General features: G+C 40.4%; 1 protein-coding gene across 2 annotated transcripts in view; it reads right to left on the bottom strand.

The window, feature by feature from the left end:
• LOC144691949 (T-cell immunoreceptor with Ig and ITIM domains-like) overlaps nucleotides 1-19,865 on the bottom strand; it is a 52,532-nt gene extending 32,667 nt beyond the window's left edge. For both annotated transcript variants that reach the window (XM_078560515.1, XM_078560516.1), the window contains exons 1-2: nucleotides 19,740-19,865; nucleotides 3,094-3,414 (exon numbers count right to left, since the gene is read on the bottom strand). In XM_078560515.1, the coding sequence (XP_078416641.1) occupies nucleotides 3,094-3,414; nucleotides 19,740-19,809 (391 nt within the window). In that variant the 5' untranslated portion in view covers nucleotides 19,810-19,865. The remainder of the gene's footprint in view (nucleotides 1-3,093; nucleotides 3,415-19,739) is intronic.
• Between the last annotated feature and the right edge of the window lie 3,826 nt (nucleotides 19,866-23,691).

The following is a 23,691-nucleotide window of genomic DNA, read 5'->3' as shown; positions in this document are numbered from 1 at the left end:
AAAGCACCTGATGTTCAGGCAATTCCGGAAAAGGAGATTCCTGACAAAGAATCTGAAGTTGTGGAGCTGCGACGTTCCACACGTACCAGGAAACCACCTGAAAGACTGAACTTGTAAATTCCTTACCCAGTGTAAATATTATGTTGTCTTGAAAAATATGTACTTGTAAATATAATATGTATAGCTGAGCTAAAGGGGGAGGAACGTATTAATGGTGGTTTTATTTAGTGTGTAATGTACCTTTAAGAATAATAGTTGTTAAGGAAAATCAAATAACCTGTAGTAACCAATAGGAGAGTAGCATGGGCTACCTCAGCAGTCAGTGTAGAGGTAGAGTTGGAGTTGAAAGCACACGTGTAGTTGCTGCTGAGTATATTGTAAATAAACTTAATGGGCTGTATCTTCTGGCTGATGTGCGGGTGGCGGAGCCCACAGGTCAGCACTTAAAATGTCACGCGTGTGTCCCGACGTCAGCGGGCGGCATCGCAATGTTTCGGTCAGCGGGCGCGCTATGTAGCGTGACGCGCGCCTGCCATTAATTAAAGGCCTCGTTAAGGCCATTAAGTGACCAATCGACCAGGATTTTGAGGGTCCCAAATGAACTTCGGGTAAGCGCATGGGCCCAACGGGCAGGCGGGTAAGTGATTTTTTCACAAACCTCATTCAGTGGCGGGATGAGGTTTGATTTCTGTTTTAAAAAAGTTTACTAAAATATTTGTGTACTTCATTAACATTTCCCATCTCGTGTGACATTTTTACATGAGGGAGACATGTTAATGATTTTTTTATATTTCTATTTTTAATGTCTCACAGACTTTCAGCGATTTCCCTGAGGCAGCACTTTGCCTCAGGGAGATGTGCGCTCTTTTGTGCGCATGCGCCAAAGAGAGTACTCTGGCAGTTGGGAAAAAAGTGAGCACTCTGGCAGTTGGGGAATCCCCCCTCGCCCGCACGGGAAGCGCGTAGCGCTTCCCGTCGGGTGGCCCGTTGGGCGGGCCTTAATTGGCCCACCCACGTAAAATGGCGGCGGGGTCCATTTCAGCGGTGGCAATCGGCTGCTCGCCCGCCGCCAAGTCAGTCAGGCCCACCTGCCCATCAAGGGCAAAATTCTGTCCAAAGTTTCCACCCAAGTGATGTCTGCAGATCAACTCTATCACTAGCAATACAACTCGGCCACCCTACAACACTGCTCAGCATAGAATTACATCAAACTACATAGAACATACTGCACAGAAACAGCCACTTGGTCCAACTGGCCCAGGCAGATTTTAATTCTCCGTCCACATTAATAAATCCCTATCAATGTAACATTTTATTTATTTCTCTCTCAGGTGTTCAGCTTTAGTTTAAATGCATTTATTCTATTTGCCACAATTACTCAATGTGGTAGCAAGTTCCACATTCGAATGATTCTCTGGATAAAGAAATTCCTCCTGAATTTCCTATTGGAATTATTGGTAACGAGCTTATACTTATGGGCTCTAGTTTTACCCACAAGTGGAAACCATTTCCCTACATCCATAAAACCAAGCACTTGGATAACCTTACAAACCCTTATCAGGTCACCCCTCATTCTTCTCTTTTCTAAAGAAAACAGCCCAGTCTGGTCGGTTTTTCCTGATAAATATAACCTCTAAGTTCCAGAATCATCCTTGGGATTCTTTTTTGCTTTTGCACCTTCTCAAATACTTCCAAAACCTTTCTATAATAAGGAGACCAGAACTGTGCACAGTACTCTAAGTGTGATCAAACATTCAATCCAATTTATGTCCCTATTGACTTCAATGTAAATTCTGCCAGTGAGTATAATGGGAGATCAATTAGATTTCACCCATTTTACACATTTCAAAGACTGGAAGCTCTAGTGATAGTCAATGTTGTTATTTTGACAAACATAGCAATCAAATGGAGCACTGCAAGATCCCATAAGCAGTAAGAGATGAATGGCTAGTTAATTTGATTTGTTTCTGTGATGCTGATCAAAGGAGGAATCTTGACTAGTAAACTAGAACTTTTCTTCTTTGAATAGTGCCATGGGTCTTTCTGCCCAGCTGGTTTCTTCATACAGTTGGCACTTCCAGCATTCCCTTTGCACTTTACCTGAGGCTTGTCTACTTGTTCAGTTGGATGTAAAAACTTCATGTGGCACTATTTGAAGAAGAACAAAAATTTCTCAGTAGGGACCCAACACCCTTGCTGGAAATGGCTGCTTGCATTGGATTCTGTGGGCCCCCTAACCTTGTTGGCACTTTAGACATAGCCTAGACATCATGGATACACAGACAGCAATTTAAAACATGGTACCTCTTCCAGCTCCTGTGGACTTTGGTGGGGTCAGTGATGGATGTCCTGCAGTGGCCCTGTCTCAGTTCATGTTTTTAAAAAATGTATTCATGGGATGTGGGCATCACTGACCAGGCCAGTGTTTATTGCCCATCCTTAATTGTCCTTGTTAAGAGTCAACCACATTGCTGTGGTCCTAGAGTCACCTGTAGGATAGACCAAGTAAGGACAACAGATTTCCTTCCCTAAAGGGGCATTCGTGAACCAGATGTGTTTTTATGACAATCAGCAATGGCTTCATAGTCATCACCAGGCTTTTAATTTTTATTGAATTCAAACTTTACCATCTGTCATGGTGGGATTTGAACCCCAGTCCCCAGAGCACTACCCTGGAATACTAGTCAGTGCCAATACCACTATGCCTCCATTTCCCCTTATGTGGCATGTATTCTCCTGTGCTGTTTCAAAGTGAGCTGAATGTTATATGCCAAGGGCTTCAGTTCAACACCTGGGCTTGCTGCTGTATCAAATATTTTGCATATAAATGTACACCCTGATTCTTAGGGATTGGTGCTTGTTTACAGGAACAGTCTTACAGTCTTTGGCACTGAGCACATGAGAATGTCTGAGCAAAAACTCAGAACAAGTAGTGTTTTTAATTATCACAAAAAACTTATCTTTTGTGTGAATAACTGACAAATCATACATCTTTTTGTTCATCACATTAAAAAATACTATAAGCTTAAGCATTGTGTTAGTTTTTTGCCATTCAGAGCAATTAAAAATGTAGGATATTTTCTAAGACTCTACCTTTTACCTCCAAATATATTTTTTCCTCTTGTTTTCCATTTGGAAAGGTATGAAATATGCAGGAATACCAGCCTTTGTCAGATTTGAGAGCTTCTTTGATTGTGATTGTGGAATGTTGATTTTTGACTTCCATTGTTATTCGCTGATCATAATGATGTGTACTGTTTGAATGGTACACAGCAAGTTTTGTTCTGTTTCTGGATTTATTCCATTCAACTAATACCAACTGGACACCTTCATCAGAAAAGCCACATTGTAAAGTAACTGAATTGCCCTCTGCAATGGTTACATTCCCTTTAGTTATAAGCTTTGGCTGGACACCTAGGTAGAAAAAAAAGAGAATTGAGATATTATAACTGCACTTTGTGTAAATGGGTTTCTGCTGTACATCCAGCAAAGTCACTACAGAGGAACAGGTCCAGCTCTGAGGAACTTTGTGGCCTAGGGTAAAAGCACCAGCAAATTTCACACCAAAAATTTCCACAAATAGCAATGGAATGAAAAGCCCCTTTAATTGTTTTGGTTGTGTAATGAAGGTTGGTTAGGATACCAGTAGCATCTGAAAAATTTTGAAAAACTACACCTGGAGTTTTGATATCAATCTGACAAGACAGAGGAAGATGGTCTATTTGACAGTGCAGCCAGCCCTCAGTATTTTACTTGAACTGGAGATCTTGTATAAAGCCTATGTTCAAATAAAGTTGCAAATCTCATCATTTACAGGGCTGAGAAAGGTTGTGAAAGATGTAACTGAAACTAAGTTCAATGTTGGTGTGATTGGTTTAGTTTGTATTTTTTGGCAGTCACATTTCAAATGTGGGATTCGTGTTAAAAAGTTAGGATTTTCAGATACCTAGTTTCCATGATATAAATGCTGTTGATGTGGTGCACATAGACTTTGCAAAAGCATTTGACACAGTACCACACAACTGACTTGTAAGAAAATTTATTGCTCCTGGAATAAAAGGGACAGTAGCAACGTGGATACAAAATTGGCTGATAAATAGGAAGCAGAGAGTAATGGTCAATGGATATTTTTTGGGCTGGAGGAAAGTTTGTAGTGGAGTTCCCCAGGGATTGGTATTGGAATGCTTGCTTTCCTGATATATATTAATGATCTAGATCTTGGTGTGCGGGGGACAATTTCAAAGTTTGCGGATTATATGAAATTTGGGAATGTTTGAACTACGAGGAGGATGGTGTGGAACTTCAAGAGGACATAGACAAGTTGGTGAAGTGGGCAGATGGGTGGCAGATGAAGTTCAATGTAGAGAAGTGTGCGGTGATGCATTTCGGTAGGAAGAACTTGGGGAGACAATATAAAATAAGGGGTGAAATTTTGAAGGGGGTGCAGGAGCAGAAAGTCTTGGGTGTATATGTGCATAGGTCATTGAAGGTGGCAGGACAGGTGGGGAGAGCAGTTAATAGAGCATATAGTGCCTTGGGCTTTATTAGTAGGGGCATAGAGTACAAGAGCAAGGAGGTTGTGCAGAATTTATATAAGACACTCATTAGACCTCAGCTGGAATATTGTGTACAGTTCTGGGGACCATATTATAGGAAGGATGTGAACACATTGGAGAGAGTGCAGAAGAGGTTTATAAGGGATGAGAAACTTCAGCTATGAGGATAGATTGGAAAAGTTGGGACTGTTCTCCTTGGAGAGAAAAGGCTGAGAGGAGATTTGATGGAGATGTTCAAAATCATGAGGGGGCTGGACAGAGTAGATAGGAAGAAGCTGTTCCCACTCATAAAAGGATCAAGAACGAGAGAGCACAGCTTTAAAGTGATTTGCAAAAGAAGCAAATGTGACATGAGAAAAAATCTTTTGACACGACGAGTGGTTCGGGCCTGGAATGCAAAGCCTGGAAGTGTGGTGGAAGCAGGTTCAATTGAGGCATTCAAGAGGACAATAGATGATTATTTGAATAGAAACAATGTGCAAGAGTACAAGGGAAAGGCAGGGCAATGGCACTAGGTCATAATGCCCATTTGGAGAGCCAATGCAGACATGATGGGCCGAATGGCCTCCTTCTATGCCGTTAAGACTCTGTGACTCTATGGCCAGAATTTTGAGGTTGATTTCCGGGCGTGGGTCAGACGTGCGTCCCGACGTCAGCGTGTGTCATTTAGACATTACGTTCGGCAGGCACGCGCCGGAGGCAGCTGCGTACCCGCGAACTGTCAACGGCCTATTAAGGCCATTAAAAAACAATTAAAGTAGTTATCAACACTGTCCAACCTTAAAGTTGGTGGGCAGGCGAAGAGCCCAAGCGGCCTTCACGTTTTTCAGGAAAACTCATGCCCCCCTGAAGGTTTTATTAAACAAATAAATAATTTCTGCACAATTCATAAACATGTCCCAGCACATGTGACACTGTCACATGAGGGGACATATGCAAATATTTTTTATCTTTATTAAAAAATTTCAACATGTACTTAATCTTCTTGAGACAACTCCATGCCTCAGGGATATTTCTGCGCTCTTTCGCATGCATGGGCTCCAACTCTCCCTCTTCCCCCCACCCGCACAGGTAGCACTAAGCGTTACTGGCTGTGTGTCATGCTGGGCGGGCCTTAATTGGTCCGCCCACGTAAAATGGCGGTGCCACTCGCGTGCAGCGATCAGCTCTGTGCCTGCCCACGCCCGGTCCCGACCGGCCCGCCCAACAGCCAGAAAATTCTCACTAATGATTCTATGGAAGAGGTTAATCTGTTTGAATGAAGGAAGCAGTCAGAAAATCCTGTGATAAAGGAAGTTCTTGAAATCTGAAGAAACAACCAGTGTCAATTTGAAAAGAACTGCAGATTCTGCATGTTGCACACCAAGGTAGTTTATTTGGCTAGGTATACATCCAATGCTTCTGTCTGGTGCATTGATCTATACTGTGGAAACTTGGGACAAACTCAGATAGTTTGCACATAGGTCTTTTTGCAGCCTATCAAAAGCATTTTCTGCTTTGCCATGTTAGACCACTTGACTGGGCTAAGACCCAGAACTGAAAAGTTTGCTCGATCAAGCCTGCCTGCCACTTCTCAGTCTTTACCCTCCCGCACCTCAGTGCACTACAGCTGCAGTATGTACAATCTACAACATGCACTGCAGCAGCTTGTCAGGCTTACTTTGACAATGTCTCCCTCCCCTGAAAATTCTACTTTTGAGAAGGACAAGAGCAGCAATACATATGTGTTCCATCAGCATTGCTGAATCGATACTGTGGAATCTGTTACCTAATATGATTGAGGGAGCACCATGCCCATAAGGCCTGAAGCAGTTTAAAGAGAAGGTCCACCAACATTTTCTCAGGGCAGTTAGGGATGGCCTACGTATGTATATGTATATATATATATGTATATATATGTGTGTGTATATGTATCTCAACCTTGCCATATCATCATGATATATTTTTTTGCATAAACCTTTTTGATATATCTGTGATACTACTAGCTTTTGAAAAGTGACTGACAAAAATCTAATCTAAAAACAGTTGTGAGGCACGTTTCGTTCTTAAGCTGATTGTGGGAACATGCGTCCCAACCACTAACCTTATAACTCTTGGTCAGCGCGCTTAGTATCTCCATTTGGTGGTTTCCTTTTCTTTGAATTATGCCTTGAGATTTTTTTTTTCTATGTTAAAGGCAGTACATAAATGTATATATTATTTTACCACTTTCTGCCCAATAGTTTTTCTTTAAATAATTTTAAAAGTCAAGATAATACATTTCAGAAGTTTATTACAGTAAAAATTTAATTTGCTTTTTTGCATTAACAGAAGCTGTGTGATGTGCATGAGAGAGAAAGTGAAGTAAAAATGGTAGCGGGCAACATTTTTCGGATGGCAGTGCTTCCTGCCCCCATCTGGGAGGAAGCCCTGCCTTAGAGAGCTGCAAACCAATCCGATTGGCCAGCCTGTCTAATCCCAGCAGTGCCAAGTTCAAGCAGTGGCTACTGCTGGGACCACAGGAAATCCCTGAAGAAGAGGAGCAAATGGAGACCAGACTTGAGGTAAGTCCAAGGTATCAGTGGGGCCTTGCTGGCAGGCCCTAGTGAGGGGGGTATGGGGGCTAGGTTTGAGAGGCCAGGAGGGGAGTGCTAAAGGGGGAGGCTGCATATAACCTTGTGGAGGGGTACCTCCAATGGACACAGGGGACCCAAAAGGAGGACCTACTCCTTTCCCACCTTGCTTCACACCAGTTCAGCCAGGGGAGGCAATGGTGTAGTGGTATTGTCTAGTAATCCAGAAACCCAGGTAATTCTCAACATCTTTCCTCTGATCATAATGTACTATTGGTTAGGTGAGTGCAACAATTTTTTTACCTTTATGAAAGCTTCTTTCTATGGTGTCTCCCAAGACCAACATTGCTTCTTCTTGAGTAGGTAATACAGGGGTGCCAGTTTTGTGGACAAATTGGGTAAGAAACGCCCAAAATAATCGATCATTCCCAAAAATAATTTGAGCTCAGAGTTGTTCTTTGGTGAAGGTGCCTCTTTTATGGCTCTCACTTTTTCCTCAACCAGGTGGAGGCCCTGTGAATCTACACGGTGACCCAAATAGATTACCTCCCTCGCTTGGAACGTGCACTTTTTTTTAATGCACTCCAGCCTGCTAGAAACATTTTAAGACTTCCTCTAAGTTTGCCAAATGCTCCTTTTCAGTAGTCCTGTCACCAGAACGTCATCTAACTAAACTATAACGTGGGACAGTCCCTGTAGTAAACTTTCCATTGTTCTCTGGAGTATGGTGCAAGCTGAGGAGACTCCAAAAGGCAAACGGGTTTATTGGTACAACCCTTTATGTGTATTAATTATGACAAATTTCTGGGAGGCCTTCTCTAACACTAATTGTTGATAGGCATGACTCATGTCAAGCTTTGTGTAGGCGGTTCTACCTGCCAGCTTAGCATCTAGGTCTTCAATTTTCAGTATGGGGTGTCTGTCCAGCTTAACCACTTTATTAACTGTCAATTTGCAGTCTCCACAAATTCAAATGCCTTGGTCAGGTTTAAGGACAGGGACTATTGGTGCTACCCATTCTGAGAACTGCACAGGTTGTATAATGCCCTGTTTCTCTAATCCGTCCAATTTGGTGTTGACCTTCTCCCCAAGTGCATAAGGTACTGATCTTGCATTCATGAATTGGCGGGCTGACTCTGGATCCACATGAATTTTTGCTTGCAGCCTTGGATCTTCCCAAGTTTGTCCTCAAAGACTGAGGCATATTTTTGTAGTAGCTCTGGTAACCCACTTGCTCTCAGCTAGAAAATGTCAGTCCATTCTAACCTAATTTCTTTAAACCAGTTTTGTCTAAGGAGACTTGGCCCCTCACCTGCTGCCAGCATCAAGGGTAGTTTTACCGATTGACTTCCATAATGGACAGTAACTCTGTTAATGCCTTTGACTTGGATGTCTTAACCTGTATAAGTTTTTAATTTGGCATCAGTTTCTTCCAAATTTAATTTATATTTACCATAATTCAGATATTTGAAAGTGTGTTCACCAATCACTGTAGTGGAAGCTCCTGTTCCCACTTCCATTCTAATAGATGTCATTTACCTTCATTGTTACATATATTGGTTCTGTTTTTCCAACCTTCAAATTAAATAATGAATAAATATCTGAATTTGCTGCTTCAGGCTCTTCTATATTGTAGATCTCATTGGGTTTTACTTTTGATTGAAAGTCTGCCTGATTCTTTCCTTGCACTGTCTCATTAGGTGTCCATTTCGATGACAATAAAAGCAGTCGATTTTTTAAAACTGTCAATTGGTACAAGGTTGTCTGTTGCCATTATTCCTTGTTTTCACTGCTAAGTCATTTATTTTTATTCGTCTGCTAGTGGTGGCTGTTTCCCGCTACTCAGGAGAGTGTTGAATTTTTGTGCTCTTTTTGGCTGGGCCTTCCTGCCCAACATGGAGGATGGCGCCATTTTTCATACCCTGTATGGCTTTCGAATCCCTTACTGCACTTTCCATGGCCAGTGCTATCTCTAGCGCCTTCTTAAAATCCAAATTTGTTTCAGAAAGTAATCTTTTCTGAATTGTGTCCTCATTCACACTGCACACTAAATGATCTCTGAGCATGTCATTTAAAAATGTACCAAACTCACAATGTTCTGTTAATTGTTTCAAACTTGTCACATAACAAGCAATTGCCTCCCCCGGGGCTCTGTTTCTTCAGTTAAATTTGAACTGTTGCACCAACCGTTGGCTGGTAATGACCTTTTACGAGGTCCACCAAATCATCAAAACTTTTTGAATTTGAGGCACTGGGTGCCGTCAAAATTTGAATCAAGCCATAGGCTTTACTCCCACACATGAGTAAGAGGATTGCTCGCCTCTTTTCTTCCCCCACAATGTCGTTCTCTTGGAAAAAAAGACGTGAGGCATTCAATATAATGAGACCAATCATCCATGGCTGGATCAAAAGGATCAATTCCTTTGAAGTGCAGCATTCTGTGAGGGGATTGCTTCAATGATTAGGACTGAAATCCTACTTACAATTAACGTGCGAGGTACAGCCCGATTTAGTTTCTCTTGATTTCTTTCATTAACTTGTTTTATTCTCAAAGCCTGTTTATTGTATCTTCACTTTATCCTCACTTTTCCCTTGCTTTTTTGCTGCTTTTTCCTCATCACCAATTTGTTGGATCCTGGCCCCCAGTTTGTTGGGACTTATGGATCTGGGTTGCATGCTTGATTTGGGATGGCCGAGTTGGTACAATAGACAGAGTTGATCAGCAGACAGTTCTTAGGTGGAACACATTCTGTTTATTTACAAAGGTGCTTAGCAGTTACGCTTGTGTGCTTTCAACTCAAACCCTGTCTCCATACTTCTCCTTACTAACTCAGACTACTGACTATAAAGGTAGCCCATGCTACTCCTCTCTTGGTTACATAAGATCATGTCATCTTCCATTATAACATCCTTCTTAAACATATACTACACATTACATAAAACCATAATTACCACAAGGGCAGACTAAACTTTCCTCGTGGAGCCCAAAGATGCTTTCTTGCTCCCCTTCTCCCCATAAGGAAAACCAAAAAAGTAAAATTTACCTTTTGGGGTCTCTTCTGGCACTCACTCTTCTTTCATTTGCCAAAATTCCATCTGTTTAATGTTCCTGTAAAATTTTCTTTAGAATGCACAATGTGACCCTCAATATATCCCTCATTGTCTAACAGGGCAGGCCTGATAGCAGGTTGCCAGGTTACTGTTGACTGGCAACCAGGAAGCAAGTGGACCATTCAAGATCCTATCTTAATATTCTCTCTGCAGCACAATGTAATCACAGATGAGGAAGATAATTATCCCATTTTAATTCATCCATCCATAGAAATCCGAAGAATGGTCCCATTTCCATTTCCAATTGTTTCTTAAAAGATTCTAGGGTTTCCCCCTTTACTACTCTTACTATTTGATACATTTATCTGTATGAAAAAGTATTCCTTGAACCAGTTCCAAATTGAACTTTTGTTAGTTTGAATGTGTCTCCCTGCTGTACTTCCTTAATTTTATTTAAAGTGATAGTCAGGATTTACCTTCTTTATTTTTTTAATTGTCCAAGATATCGCTTTCGGATCATCTATTATAAGTCCCTTTTTAGGCTGAAAAGTCCATTTGCTCTTTTCATATATGTCAGTCCTTTAACAATTGTGGTCAACCACATGGCCCTATTTTGCACTGCCTTTTAATGATTGAAGATCAGCATTTTGCATCAACAGCCCTAATTGGCTGATGTACCTAATATGTGGTCTGTCTGGGGCACTGTACAGTTTGGCCATGTCTTCTTTAACTATTTTAGCTCATTGGTTTAATATTCAATTGATTTTGTTAATTGCTGTTTTCATTGCATTCATTGGAAGTGTTGAAAGATAAATCTAGTACGATTTCCAGGCCTCTTTCATGGGTCTATGGGTATATCACCATCATTCATAGAGTACATGTTTTTATTTGTTTTCCTTATTTCCATTTTTTGCATTTTATTTCATCTGCTGATTCTCTCCCCACTTACAAATTTGATCCAACTCATTTTGTAATTGATGAACTGCTTCCTTTAACTCCATTGGCACCCCTGGTTTTCTAATGGCCTGGATTTTACGGTAGTCATGATACCAAAACTGTCAGCATGCACACTCATTACTCGCCTCTCCTCTGAAAATGACCATGGTTCTGGAGGCTGCACATGTACAGTTAAATGCAGACAGCCAGAAATTGTTGTCAGTGATTCTACACTTACCCACAAGATGTGTTGTTGAAGTCTCCCCCCCAACCCCCACTGCCTCCGCCCCCCATGCCTGCCATCATGTAGAAATCACTGAACTGACTAGAATTTACAATTTTATACTATTTGTCTCACTGTAAAAACTATTTAAAATTTACAACTTGTTGAATGATGTGTAATTGAGATCTAACAATGCCAATGTACTAAGTTCATCATTACTGCTGAACAGCCTCACTAGCCTGCCTAATTGATTAGTAGCCATTAAATAAATGCTTTAGATTCTGAAACCTTAATCCTGAATACAATTACCCAGATTTTGCAGTCAGCAGCAAAGCAATGGCACTCACCAGTGACTTTGAAGAAATTGTCCATAAAGAGCTAGTGATCGGGTGGCATGGTGGTGCAATGGTTAATGCTGCTGCCTCACAGCTCCAGGGACCTAGGTTCAATCCTGACCTTGGGGATCTGTCTGTGTGAGTTTCTGCCAGGTGCTCTGGTTTCCTCCCACCACTCAAAGGTGTGCTGGTTAGGTGGATTGGCTACAGAAAATTGCCCCCCAGTGTGTGTGTGTCCTATGATGGACTGGCATCCTGTCCTGGGTGTATCCTACCTAATGCCCATTGCCTGTCAGGATAGGCTCTGACTCCCTGTGACCTTGATGAAGCGGTTCTGGAAAAGTGAGTGAAAAAGGATCTGGTGATCTCTCTGGCATGGACTTCCCCTTTTCCTGATGTCAGTTTAAATCTGATACCACGTCAAGGGGATCCCCATGCATCCAGCAACTGTGGTGTCATTAGGCATGGTAAGTAGGCAATTACATTGTAGCATTTTCACAGGAAGTGAAAACCACTGAATTCTTCATTTTTAATCAAAATTTTACAGAAAATGAAATAAATAATTGGGACATACACATTGAATTAAGGTAGAAGCTATGATACAATAAACTTCTAAAATAAAATTAAAATGTGCTTTTGTTATCATATAGAGAATTGTGATATTATACAAATATGAAATTAGATTTTCATCACAAGTGAGGAGGTTCAGCAGTAATTATGAACATAGTGCACTGTTAGAATCCAGTTATGCCTTATTAGTGGTTTGGGCTAGGCCTGGACACAGCACTCAGCACTGCCCACCTCAACATAACGCCTCCAATTAAGGTGTTCCATCCTTCAGCAATTTTTTAAAAATCGATTCTCGGGTTTACTTTGAATCTCTATAACTTTGAGTTTAACTAATCGTCTCTTGTGTGGAACTATGTCAAATATCTTTTGGTAGTCTAGGTATGCAACTTTATAGAGTTATCCACAGTCCAATTGGGTTAACTGCTGTGTATTAAGTTTTAATATGCAGACAATCTTCAAGTTTGCTCCTTATAGCTGATTCCTCTTGGAATCTTCTTGTTGTGATCGCATTATACATACAAACATACGAATTAGGAATAGGAGTAAGCCATTCATTCCTTTGAGCCTGCTCTGCCATTTGATAAGATCATGGCTGATCTGACACTGGCATCAACATTACTTTCCTGTTCACCCCCTAAAACCTTTGACTCCCTTGTCAAGCAAGAATCTGTCTAACTCTGCCTCGAAAATATTCAAGACCCTGGCTCCACTGCTCTCTGGGGAAGAGAAGTCCACAGACTAACACCCCTCCTGGGGAAAGGTTTTCTCCCCATCTCAGTCCTATCTGGGACACCCCTTATTTTTTAAGCCGTTTCCCCTACTCATAGTCTCTCCCATAAGGGGAAACATCCTTTCAGCATCCACCATGTCAAGTCCCCTCAGGATCTTACATGTTTCAATAAGATCACCTCTCATTCTTCTAAACTTCAATGGATACAGACTCAAGCTGTCTAACCTTTCCCCATAAGATAACCCTATCATCCCAGGAATCAGTTGAGTGAACCTTCCCTGAAATGCTTCTAAGCAATTATATCCTTCCTTAAGTAAGGAGACCAAGGAGACTATACTCAGTACTCCGGATGTGGCCTCACCAAAACCCCACAAAACTGTAGCAAAACTTCCCTACCTTTATACTCCATTCTTTTTGTAATAAACGACAACATTCTATTTGCCTTTCTAATCATTTGCTCTACTTGCATACTAACTTTATTCATGTACCAGGATACCCAAATCCCTCTGTACCACAAAGTTCTGCAATCTCTCTCCATTTAAATAATACGCTGCTTCTATTCTTTCTGCCAAAGTGGACAAGTTCACCTTTTCCCACATTATGCTCCATCTGCCAATTTTTTTCCCACTCACTTAACCTGTCTATATCCCTTTGCAAATGCTTTATTTTTAGTTTAAAAAGGTTTCATTCCTTTTGCACGACTTTTATCAACTTTAATCCATTCATTATTCCCACCTTATTTGCTTCTTTCAGCACATGCCTTGATTTCTTGGTTCTAACACCCCTGATTGTACTATTCCAACATTTGATCGCTGATGGCTTGCTCTTGGGATTTGATGTTCACTTGAAAATCTCACTGACCTCTTACAGACTCATTTGCTGAGTTCAAGGCCATTTATTTACCCTTAAAAATCTCCTTACTTTTACCTTAAACATCCTATAGCAAACACACCTCATGCCTGCCATCAGATTGTTACATGTCTTTTGTTACCTTTTACAATTTCTTTCTTATGGTTGATTCATTTTGTTTTAAGTTCTCACAGGTGCCATTTGTTACTTATGCTCTTTTTGTTAGCCCTCTTAGAGATTAACTTAATTTAAAAGCTCTTTTAATAAATTTCCTTCAATCTTGGTTCCCTTTGAACTCAGGTAGTCTTCTTTAACATAATTATCACAGACACTCCATTTTGATGTAGTCTTTCTCCATTATTTCCCTTTGACCTTAATTTATTTAAATCACTTTATAACTGATTTCTCCACTTTTAAGCTTACCTGATGTTCTGAGACTTATGAAATTATAACTCTTACAAGTGGCTGCCTCTTTAACAGAATAAGATCATATCATAATAGGAGCAGGAGTAAGCCATTCACAAGAAATAAAAGCAGGAATAGACAAACATGTTCCTTCAAGCCTGCTCCACCATTCAATGCGATCATGGCTGATCTTGGGTTTCAATTCCACTTTCCTGTTGGCTCCCAATATCCCTTCATTCCTTGAGAGACTAAAAATCTGTCTATTCCAGGCTTAAATGTATTTAACGATGAAGCATCTACAACCCTTAGGGTAGAGAATTCCAGAGGTTCACAAGCCTTTGAGGGAAGTAATTTCTCTTCATCTCAGTTCTAAATGATTGGCTGCTTATCCTGAGACTGTGCCCCCATGTTTCATATCCCCTGACCAAAGGAAACAATTTCTCAGCATCCACCCTATCAAGCCCCTTCAGAATCTTGTATGTTTCAATGAGATCGCCTCTCATTCATCCAAACTCCAGAGAATATAGGCCCAATTTACTCAACCTCTCATCATAGTATGACCCCTTCATCTCAGGGACCAATTTAGTGAACCTTTGCTGTACTGCCTCCAATGTAAGTATATCCTTTCTTAAGTGTGGAGACCAAAGCTACACACATTATCTAGATGTGGTTTCACTAAAACCCTGTACAATTGTAGCACGACTTCTTTACTCCTGTCTTCCAATTCCATTCACCCCACTAAACCTGCTGTGTCATTCAATAGATCATGGCTGATTGATTTTGACCTGAACTCCACTTTCCTCTGTGCCCCACTTAAACCTTCAGCCCTGAGAAAAAATAGCCCAGGATTCAATGTGTATAACATGCATTGGTGTTGATCAGCTTTTTATCCAGTTGATTCTCTGTCACTCTGAACTCAATGTTGGTGGACTGCTTTATTTAACAACAGAATCACAGGTGTTCTCCTGGAGGGGAGTTGTGCAACTTGGCTTTGGCTTGTTATTACCCATAATATAATTATTTTCTACAAGGGTTCTCCTGCTGGTCCATGAGGCTGAGCATCAAAACCCTAATGAAATGGTGTAAATTGTATTTAAGTATCCTAAAGGTTTGGAATATATTCAGCAGTTTGTAGGAACACTCTAGGTTGGCGATCATACCACTCTTGTAATATTGGGATGAATTTTCCAGGCTCATTGGTGTCAGGCTGATATGTGGGAGAGCTGGCAATATGGTAGGAGTTAAGGCATTGGGAGGACAGCTGGAAGATTTCCCACTGCCATGGCATATGGACAGTGGCTGGCATCTCAATGGCTCAGCCACCCACCAAGTGGCCAACAGAACCACTTAAGGGTCCAGTTAGGGCCCACTACCCATCTCTATGGGCATTTTGCTCATGTCTTTAGGGTCTGCAGCCATGTGAGGATACTTCCGGGTACACCCTTCCATCCTCCCAAGGTGGGTTCCCAGTGCCCTCTCTGATTAATTTGACAGCTCTGAAAGCTAAAGGCTAAAGCACTTTATTATAGTGACCAGATATCCTTTCTGTAATGGTCGGTAATTGGGCAGTTGAATAAATGCAAAATAAGGAAGCAATAGGATTGGAAGTTTTAGCCTTTTTGACATCCTCCCACTGTAACTCAGGTGCAACTGAGAGGCTGAAAATTTGGCTCCTGGCCTTGTAAAGGGTGAAGATTCTCTCTAACCTTACAAGAACATTACCACGTCAGACGGGCATGACAAATGCTTTCAATGTCTCACACTTACTTGACTTATCATCACAAACCTGCAAAAATACAGAGGTGGACCCCATCTGGAACTTCAGACTGAGCACTATGGCCTGGGCCTTTAAAATTTGTCACAAGGGGCTTTTTTTATCTTTAAAGTGGTACACTTACAAAGGGAGTTGAAGGGTAGTTTCTTAATCTTTCTGTGGAGTGATCCCGATAACCCTATGGACCAGGCACAGATGAATCTTCTATTATGACACAGCCAATGGTAAAGGTTGAGTTGTTCAAATCCCAGAGGGAAATTTTAAACATCTGTCATAACCCATTTTTTGCAATTTGTACGTTTTGAGATATAAGCTTTGAATTCAGCAGTAATAAGAACGCCGAGTCTCAAGAGCTTTTTTTATAAAACTAAATTAAACATTTATTATTACAAGAAAGATTGTAGGCACATACATATGTCTACAAAATTACTACTATAATAACTACAAAAATCCCCTAATTAATTTGACCCTCAGTTACACCTCCGTTAAGGCAACAGTAAAGCACGTAGATTTAAACAGATCCCTGGCACAGCACACCCTGGACAGTCACGTTCAAAATGAGTTTCTTTCAGCTCTGGGTCTTGCAGACAGTGGCTTGAGGCTAACAGGCTGGAGGCTTTAGATCTTAGAATCCCTCTACCTAATACAGCCTTCTCTTCCTTTATACATATTTCTTCTTTGAATGGAAATTCTCATTGTATCGCTAGGTTTTTTGAAATTTACCTTTTCTAACTATAAAACCCTTTCATAACACCAAGTTTATTAGTAAACTTTGAAAAAAGTCAACACATTGTTTGGTTTCTTCTGGCTAGGTGTAATATTTCACCCATTCTTTTGAATGGTTTATTTAAAAATGCAAATTGCCCCCTTCACACTTCACCTTGTAATTTACCTAATTAACATTTCAAACCTACTTCTCTTCTATACATCAAAGCCTTTGGACCAGCTGGCTTTAATCCAATTAAGACACAACACACACACACACATAGACACAGACACCACTGGAACTCAGTTTTAAAATAATTTCCATTAACATTATAGACATTCTTATATCTTCTTGACACTTCTTTGACAGATGGGTTTCCTAGGTGCACCCTTAGTATTGCAAATGCCCACCAGTGGCAATTTAATTAAAGAACTTCTACATGACCCCAAAGAATTTAGTGCAGTGAGCAGCTGAACTGCTGGTTGGGTATATTCTGGCACTTAACACTGGGATGCACTCACCTACTGATTTTATATTTTTGAACTGCTTAGGACATTTTTGACAACAGAATTTAAAACATGGTTTCTATCCGGTGCCTTTCAGTGAGTATCTTGTATTGATACATGCGATAGCAACGTAAAATGGAAGCAGTTTTAGCTGTGCAATGGTGGCCGCAAAGACACTTAAGAGACATTTGTCAGCGCATTGAACAAATGACTGAATCGATTGTTTCATCAATGGAGAAAGGGACAGAAGCACACTTGAGCTGTTTCTATACATGGATATTTTATCAACTTAATGCCTTACCACTGTGACTACAGCAGTTTGATTCTGTCATGTTACATTATGATTAGTCAAGTTTAGAATTACAAGTTTAATTATGGAACTTTGTTCTTGTTGTTTCTGCTAATATTAATTACTTGTAAAGGTAGCATGTTGTAATAGTTCATAAATTATGTTAAATAAATTCTTTTTTTTAGTAGGAAATGTATCATGGCAAGCACTTGATATCATTATCTGAGTTTGCAGTGCATCTTTAAGAATTACTAGCCTGATTCTTTCAAATTTCATCACAACATAGATGAATCTCAGCAGGAATCTAAAATTGTTCTTTTCCTACAGTTTTGCTACTGCTATACAAAGCCTGAAATACTGTACAGTGTTCTGGACACCATACCTTATATTGGAAGAGTGCAGCACCGATTCTATCAAAATGTGACCAGAGTTCTAAGGGTTAGAGTTGCAGAAAGATTACATCAACTAGGCTTGTATTCCCTAGATTATAGATTGTTAAGGAGTGATTTGATTGAAGTTTCTAGGATTTTGAAAGGAATTGATAGGGTAGTGTCAGAAGCATATTTTTTAAGATTGAATCTTTCTCTTACAAAATGGAAGAACATGACCTGAGCTGGACAGGTGGACACTGGCCTGGGATCTACTTTTGAAATGGAGACAGCAAGTCTAAGGCTCTATTGTATACTTGGTTTTTTGAAGGAGTTTTATGATTGGAGGAGTCGGTTGTGTTAATTAATGGAAAGCTTTTACGACCAGAGGCCACAAGGAGAGAACGGCAGTTTTGCTTTGGAAGCTATTTGAGAGCAGTTTGGTTGGAAGCAGCAGAGATAGCAGACCAACCTGAAGCTGAAGGCTCTCTCTCTCTCCTCCTTTGCCTAAATTGTGTGTATCAACTGTAAGCCAGAACTCTCATGAGTGCAACTAGTCTACAATTGGACACAGCTGAAACAAACTGGTGAGAACTCCTAGGTATCCACCAGGACCAGCAGCAAGTTGTCACACGAGAGAACTCCAAGTTGACAGCGTTGAGACCCTATGGACTTTATCCTTTATTCTTATACCCTCTTTAAAAGTCCAACTCTGCAGAGAGATATTGCCTGTTTGTCCTTTGTTTGTCTGTGTGTGTGTCTGTGTGCATGTTTGGGAGAATATTTTAGGAAGAGTTCAATAGCTATACTCCCTGATTGCAATTGTTTATTAACTAGTACTTGCAACTTGTTAAAAGAAGTTTTGTTTTAAGAATAAATTAATCATTCTGCGTTTTTGAAAGAAGCCTGGTCATAGTCTCTTTTCTTCGAGGCACTAGTGATATAGGTACCCAATTGGCCACTTTGGGATAAAATTAAACATTAAAATTAATCATACGGCCTGTGGAGTAGTGGGGCTTAACAATTCACACATTCCTTCTATCCTGGTCGTAACAGTGGATTGAGAGAAACTTTTCTCACTGGCTGGGGAGTCTAGATCAAGAGGCAGGCCATTCATGAGAGAAGTTAGGAAACATTTCTTCACACAGATGGTGGTAGAAGTGTGGAACTCTCTCCCATAAACAGCAATTGATACATTTTCAATTTTAAATTTTAAGTCTGAGATCGATAATTTTTGTTAGCCAAAGGTATTAAAGAATATACAGCCAAGCCAAGTGGACAGAGTTAGGGTGTAGGTGAACCATGTTCTCATTGAAAGGTGGGCCAGGCTTAAAAAGCTATTCTTATGTTCCACTTATACTTTATTCCTCTGCAAAAACAAGTATTTTTATCTCATTTATTTGAGCATTTGTACTATTCTACACTAGGAAACAAGAAATGAAAAGAGACACAAGGGGTGATTAATCAGAACGACAAACTCCAGAAAATAAAAGACATAGAACATACAAATTAAGAAAATTATAATCAGATTTAAGATCAGAAGGTGGATGAACACACAAAATTTTGTGAACTAATTTGTAGAAACTGAAGAAGTAATAAATTTTACTATGTAATGTACGATGTTAAAGTGATTCTTTTTTTACTTCAGGTACAAAATGTTTAGTTTTCTTATTGAACAATGGATCTTTTGCTAACAAACTTAAAAAACTTCACAGTATATATTATTTAAATGAGGGCTTGAAACAATTATACTTATTATAAACTATGCATAGTTACAAAATATTTATTTCTGCATTAAAAATGTCAAATAAGCAATTCATCTAGCAATGCATTTCTTTTGTTCAGACTGAATAATGCTACAGCTTAAACCATTTGCTCTAAACACTTACCAGACACAAACAGCATGTAAATGGCAAAGGCATTCAACAACTTCTTCACAGCTATTAACCAAAACACCATATCAAAAACTACTTTTAGCAAAGATTTATTTCAACAGCTATCCAACAGCTTAGCAATGACAGAACCAGGAAGTTACTGTATCTACAGTATGATATAGAGACAAACCACAACCTTCACAGGCAAAGCTTAACTGTTTAGGGAAACTGTGTAGCAGAGTAAGTAAAAGCACTGAGGTTGACTGCTGCAAAGTTGTAGACATTGCAGAGCCAGTCTTGGTCACACATGCTGGACTCATATCTGACCCTTCTCGTTCTTAGGTCAGACCCAATTTGTATACAAATGAACTAGCAAGATTGGGGCCAGATGCTAGAAGTTCACCAAATAGAAAGCAGGGAAATTTCAGGTCAACAGTCTTTCACATTTAAAGGGCATGTGGTCACATATATAGGAAAAAACTCATTGCTTTTCAGTTGCTGTTGAGTGTCTAAGCCTCCAATAAGGCAGGTAAGAAGCTTGTGTTCATTATGAGCCAGAAATGCACTGTCCAACATATTAGTGAAGCCAACAAAGCTTTGCAGGGTCAATGCCTCAAACAGGTGTTAGGCCCTGTGCATATACAAATAGGTAGAAAAATATCTCAAATTAGTCCACAAAAATATATTCAGAAATAAAAAGACACCAATCTATAGACGGAAATTAAGAGGGATGACCAAAAGCTCAGTCCAAGAGGTGGGTTTAAAGTGGATCTTAAAAAGAGAGAGAGGGTTAGCTAGCAGACTAGCTAGCTAGCAGAAGTGAACTGGGAAACTCGGCTAAAGGTTAGATCAATAGAGACGCAGTGAATTTATGGAGATATTTCAGAGTATTCAGAATAAGTACATTCCTATTATAAAGAAAAATTCTAATGGGAGAACCCACCATCCGTGGGCAACTAAAGAAGTTAAGGAAAACATCAAACTTAAGGAGAAGCATACAACTCCGCAAAGTTGAGTGGCAGGACAGATGATTGTCAGAATATAAGGAATGGCTAAGAATGGCTAAAAGGTTAACCAGGAGAAAGAAATTAGAGTATGAGAGGAAGCTAGCTAGAAATGTAAAAACAGATAGCAAGAGCTTCTACAAGCATTTAAAAAGGGAAGGAGTAAATAGAGTGTTGGTCTGTTAGCGAGTGCCAGTGGGGAGCTAATAGTAGATAATAAGGAAATGGCAGAAGAAATGAACAACTATTTTGCTTCGGTGTTCTCCACAGAGGATACAAAAAACATTCCTGTAATAGCTGTAAATCAGGAGGTGAAAGGGAGAGAGGAACTTGGTGAAATTGAAATCACTAGGGAAATGATACAGGACAAATTGATGGAGCTGCAAGCTAGCAAGTCTCCAGGTCCTGATGGACTACATCCCAAGGCCTTAAAAGAGGTGGCTAATGAGGTAGTCAATGAGCTGGTGTTAATTTTCCAAAATTTGCTAGATTCTGCAAAGGTTCCATCAGACTGGAAAGTAGCAAATATAACCCCTCCAACCAAGAAGGGAGGGAGGCAGAAAACAGGAAACTATAGGCTAGTTAGCTCGACACCTGTTGTGGGGAAGTTGTTAGAATTGATCATTAAGGTGGTTATAGCTGGGTATTTAGAAGAATGCAAGCAATCAGGAAGAGTCAGCATGGTTTTGTGAAAGGAAAATCATGTTTAACCAATTTATTGGAGTTTTTTGAAGGAGTAACATGTGCTGTGACGTACTGTACTTGGATTTCCAGAAGGCATTTGATAAAGTGCCACATCAAAGATTATTATGTAAAATAAAAGCGCATAGTGTAGTGGGAAACATATTAGTATGAATAGAAGATTGGCTGGCTGGCAGAAAACCAAGAGTATGCATAAATGGGTTTTTTTCAGGTTGGCAGGATGTGACGAGTGGAGGCCCACAGGGGTCTGTACTAATGACTCAACTTCTTCTATTTTACATCAATGACTTAGGTGAGGGGAGTGTAGGCATAGTAGCTAAATTTGCAGATGACGCAAAGATAGGTAGGAAAGTATGTTGTGAAAAGGACACGAGGAGGTTGCAGACAGATATAGATAGATTGAGTGAGTGGTCAAAAATCTGGCAGATGGAGTATAATGCGGGAAAATGTTCATTTTGGCAGGAAGAACAAAAAAGCACAGCATTACTTAAATGGAGAACGGCGACAGAATTCTGAGGTGCAGTGGGATCTAGGTGTTCTAGTACATGAGTCACAAATGGGAGGGCTGAGTTGTTGGTGGAGAAGTCAGGGAGAGGGGTTAAGGGTACAGTAGGTCCTGGAGAAAAGAAGCCAGCAGCTATCTTTGCAGGATGAAGTTTGAGTAGTGAACAATTATGGCAGAGAAGTGTGGGGCCTACAGTGCTTGATGTGGTTCAGCAATATCTGACGCTGGATGATGAAATCATTTATGTGCCAGATGTGTTCAAGTCTGTCCATGTGGATGAGAGATCAGTGCTTCAGGTTCAAAAATGACATGAAATGTTTCTGTTCAAAAGAATAGATGTTTTGGTGATAATGAACACAAGAAATTGTGGAAGGATTATATCGATAACCTCACTTAAAACTTCTACACCTGCAAGTCACGATAAGAGAGGCTATTTCAGTTGTTCATAATCTCATTATGGTGATCAATTATATGTTCTCTGATGATTAATGGTGCTTTGTGCTGGTCAAGGCTGAGGGATCAACATGGGCACAGGTCAGTTCTCTTGGTGCTCATGATTGTCTGGACCAATTCTGGACCATAAACTCAGATGATGATAATGTCAACAGTGTCAACAACAGCATGCACAACCACATCTATAACAATGTGAAAATTCCCAAGGTGTTTCACAGAAACGTTATCAAACAAAATTTGACATAGAACATATAAAGAGATATTACGGCAGATGACCAAAAACTTAGTCAAAGAGATAGTTTTTAAGGTGCACCTTAAAAGACGAAAGTGAGGTAGAGAGCAGGAGCGGTTTAGGCAGGGAATTCTAGAGCTGAGAGCCTTGGCAGCTTAAGGCACAGCTGCCAATGGTGGGGCAATTGAAATTGGTAATACTCAAGAGGCCTGAATTAAAGGAGAATGTACGGTGAAAGTTCTATAAAAGGAATTAGCAATTTGTCATGATTTCCTGGTGCATTAAACATCAAAGCTGCTAAATACAGATAAGCAGCACTCAATTTTCAGCGCTATGGGTATTGTTTCAGGCCCAAATAGTGAACTTAGGGTTTGTGCACACATCTGGAGTGGGCTGAGTTGGATGCCATTTTGGTGAGGGCACTAGGTGCACATTCTGAAAGTATGCAAAGCAGGCGGAATGTGATGTCAGCCAGTGTATAACACTGATTTGACACCAGCAGACCGATCTTGACCTCACCAATTCAGCTAACATCCTTTCTTAAGCTTGCACAGCTGAACATGCATTCAGGAGGGCCCACACCATCGCTATTTAAAGGGATCATCATCTGCTTTCAGTTTAGTTGCTAACTGATTTCTCCCGGCTTTGCCTGAGCTTGTTGAAGAGTTTTCTATTGCTATTTAAAGTTGGTGAAGTTGACATAAAGTAGTTTTGCACATGGTGAATACCTTGGTTCTGACTTCAAGTGTTCTGTTGCTCCCAGTCATTTTACTATTGTCTCTATCCTCCCTTAGCTTGCAGAATGACAGGGAAAATTAGCAGAGGTGACACAAAGGAAGAGTGACAAGCTGCTCACAGAGGGAGGAGGAAAGAGAGAAGGGCTCTCTCCAGGAGGCCCTGTTCACCTGCAGTCTTCTGGGAGCATTTTTCTTACCTCAATTTCACTAAGGAGCAATGTGTGCGACATCCCTACTTTACAAACAAGGGCCGAGATTTTCTGTTGCCGCCGCCAATGGGTTCTGCCGCGGGCTGGACCGGGAAATCCCGGCCAAGGTCTCTGAAATCTCCCAG

Source organism: Cetorhinus maximus, chromosome 16 (assembly GCF_964194155.1).
Source record: "Cetorhinus maximus chromosome 16, sCetMax3.hap1.1, whole genome shotgun sequence".
NCBI classification, from domain to species: Eukaryota; Metazoa; Chordata; class Chondrichthyes; order Lamniformes; family Cetorhinidae; genus Cetorhinus; species Cetorhinus maximus.
The sequence above is the reverse complement of the archived record's forward strand: the minus strand, read 5'-3'. Positions and strand labels throughout refer to the sequence as shown.